At 34.1% G+C, this 3403-nt stretch overlaps 1 protein-coding gene across 1 annotated transcript in view; it reads right to left on the minus strand.

Annotated features, from left to right (window-relative positions):
• STIM2 (stromal interaction molecule 2) overlaps positions 1–3403 on the minus strand; it is a 32237-nt gene that overhangs the window by 21749 nt on the left and 7085 nt on the right. Inside the window, exons 4-7 of the mRNA XM_008585739.1 lie at positions 2927–3094; positions 2635–2658; positions 2131–2231; positions 1650–1888 (exon numbers count right to left, since the gene is read on the minus strand). Coding sequence (XP_008583961.1) covers positions 1650–1888; positions 2131–2231; positions 2635–2658; positions 2927–3094 — 532 coding nt within the window. The remainder of the gene's footprint in view (positions 1–1649; positions 1889–2130; positions 2232–2634; positions 2659–2926; positions 3095–3403) is intronic.

The following is a 3403-nucleotide window of genomic DNA, read 5'->3' on the forward strand; positions in this document are numbered from 1 at the left end:
GATCACTACCTTGCAGGCAGCAAGGGGCAAGAAGGATCGGTCCCACACTCCTAGTGTTGGCTGCATTTACCATCTGTCCACTCCTGCCTCCTTTACTTGTTCAGTGCCTCTTCTCTCTCCCCACTATCTGTCTGCCATTAAACAGAGAATTAAAACCACAGAAATGATAGAAGCACATAGTCACTGACTGAGAATTAATTTGCAATTAAAGGCTTTATTTCATAAAATTGTTTTTAAAATTAGAACCCTTCTTAAATCATAACTTCAGGAAAGCTATAACAATTGGACATAAAAATTCAAACTGAAAAATACTCATATATCATGATTTGATTGTCTCAAAGACTAAAATTTTCATATAAGTTTTCAACCAACCAACCACTAAATTCTGTTCTCTGTTCTTTGGAACCTTGTTCTATTTATACTGTTTCAAAAAAGTCAGAGATTGGAAAAATGGATCAGGTAGGCAGTAATAGGGATAAAGAGTTTTTCAAATTATTTCTAATACAAGAAAGACACCATTTTAATTTCAAAAATTCTGTAACTTTGTGGGCCGAGCCCATGGCGCACTCGGGAGAGTGCGGCGCTGGGAGCGTAGCGACGCTCCTGCCACGGGTTCGGATCCTATATAGGCCTGGCCGGTGCGTGCGCTCGCTGGTTGAGTGCGGTGTGGGCGACACCACACCAAGGGGTTGCGTTCCCCTTACCGGTCACGAAAAAGACAAAAAAAAAAAAAAAAAAAAATTCTGTAACTTTGCAAAAAGATAAAGCCAATACTTAAATTTCACTTTCCTGAGAAACATACTCTCACAATGTAAAAATTTTCAAAGGAGCATAACAAAGCAATATAATGAAAAGTGTATATGCAAGAAACCATCTCTGAGAGGTATTTCACTTTCTAGCAACAAAAAATATAGTCTTTCTAAACATAAACACAGTTTAATTTTGCTTAAAGATAAATTGACTCAATAATACATGAGTTACATAGCAGAATAACACTCTTTCAATAAAAGAACAGAACTGGAAAAGCAAAACAAAATACTCAAAAACATGCCGATTTGGAATGGCAACCCAAAATAAATTACAGACAGGCTCAACATCCATAGTTGATTAGTGGCAGAGCTAGGATTCACACCCAGGTTTCCAAGATCTTCCTCTAATTTTTATTTCTACTATAGATTAAGCTGTCATTTGAAAGGCTGTTTTCCCTCAAAGCTCAGCACTTCACTCATACAATGAATTGGCTCTTATAATGCACTATCTTTACTGTCAATTCTGCTTATATGACTCCCCAATTTCAACTTAATTACAAGCATGTTTTAAAAACAAAGTCTTATATTCAACACTTAATATGCGTTAAATAGTTGCTCAAATTGATCAATAAAACCAATTAATCAAGTGTTCAGGTTTCTTAAAAATGTGTGTGTTTTATACATATATAAAATATATCATTTCATACATAAGTAAGAATATATGTATATACCTCATATTCTCAAACAATAAACATTTAAATTAGCAACAAAAAGAAAAAAGAGAAAATGAAGCATGAACAAAATGTTTATCATAGATTTAAAGGCAAATGATTCCTAAAAGAACACGGTAGAAAGCTACTGTGAAAACTACTAAGAGTTTTTGTTGGAGTTGCCACCTACCAGGAAACTGTGACACTATTGGGGGTGTGTCTTCATCTAAGTCATCGACTCCTCCAGCAATTGGATAGGGTGGAATGGAGACTCTGGGCATCACCACCCAGCTGTGATCAGAATAAAGGGAAGAGGTCAGGCTGGGGAGTCCCGAGTTATGGGCTATCTGAAAGCCACAGATCTTCTCAATCTGTTGCCAGCGAAAAAGTCGTTCTCGTAAACAAGTTGTCAACTCAGAGAGCGCTTTCCTGGAAAAGCCAATATAGGAATTACTTGTTGCATCAAAGAGTCTTTAATATGGCACTGAAAAAAGGCAATTATATGAAAAGTCCATGGCAATTAACTAATTTCAAGAAGAAATTACATACTTTTAGAATTAGTGTAAGTTATGTAATTGTATATGATAAATGATAAATTTAAATATGAATTGTCTATAAATTACTCATTTCAACACAATAGCAAATAAAGATAGCTAAAATAGCATTCTTACTTTGCTTCCAGAATTTTGTGGTCTACCTCATCTAGGGAGGAGCTATGTGCAACATGCAGAGTTCCAAAGACTGTGCTTCTCTTCTTTTTAATTTTTTCTGCCTAGAAACCCAAGGGGAGAAAAAAGGGCTAGGTCTGAAAAAAAAATACACACATACTAATAAAGTTTATTTTGTTTTCAATCTATTAATAATCATAACACCAGGGGATATAGCTGAGATACAGCCCTGTTTTCCAAGAAAGAAAATAAACAAGAAAGCATGCTTTCCTAAGCCAAACAACGTAATTCAAAACTTTGCTCTGGAGAATTTTCCTTGTATTTCTATGGTTCAGAAGACCTGAATCTTCTATTAAAATGAACAGAAAAAAACATTAACTATATCCTACCGCAATGGAAATGTTAGTGAGTAAACTGATATTTTTGTTGTTGTTTGCTAGAATTCAGAATAAGACTTATTGACACAATTTAATAAGTGTCAAACATTAATTTCTAGTAATTACTAACCTGAATCAGATATGAAGCAGCAACCTAAAGGAGAAAAACTCTGTATAAAACATTTATGATAATTACAATGATGATTTTAAATGACACTGAAGTCATTTTGAAAGGTATATGCTTCTCCAAATACAATAATTTTACTTTAAAACCTATGATTATGAAAGCAAATTTACACAATAAGTTCCAATTCAATAAAAAGAATCTGTGATAATAAAACTTTTATCCAGATCTTTGTTGATTAATCGTAGAATGCAGTGTAAAAAACAAATTTAGCTAATTTTGAAATATAAGAGAGTACCTCATCCTTAGCAATAGCTAATTGCATTTCGGCATTTTGTCTTTTAATATTGTAGTACTGTACTTCTACTTCATGTGTTAATTGAAGCCATTTTTGAAGTGAATCTGGAACAGACCAGCTGCTTCTCAGTTCAAATTCTTTTTCAGCCTTTTTCAGAGCCATGCGAACCTGGAAGAAGGAAGGGAGGCAGGGAGAGAGGAAGGAAGTAAGGATTAAAAATATTTTTTGTTAACAAAACTAAAAGAAAAAGAGACAGGGAGAGAGGAAGGAAGTAAGGATTAAAAATATTTTTTGTTAACAAAACTAAAAGAAAAAGTAATTTAAATTAGGCTCTTTGTACACATCTTTTTAAGTAACCAAGTCTAAATGCAATATATTTCTAGCATTAAAATAAGGCTGCAGCATGGTTTTGATGACCCCAAGGTTCAGGGTTCAATCCCAGTACTGGCCAGCCACCAAAAACAAACAAAAAAAAAA

Source organism: Galeopterus variegatus, unplaced genomic scaffold (genome assembly GCF_000696425.1).
Source record: "Galeopterus variegatus unplaced genomic scaffold, G_variegatus-3.0.2 Scaffold3690, whole genome shotgun sequence".
Classification (NCBI taxonomy): Eukaryota; Metazoa; Chordata; class Mammalia; order Dermoptera; family Cynocephalidae; genus Galeopterus; species Galeopterus variegatus.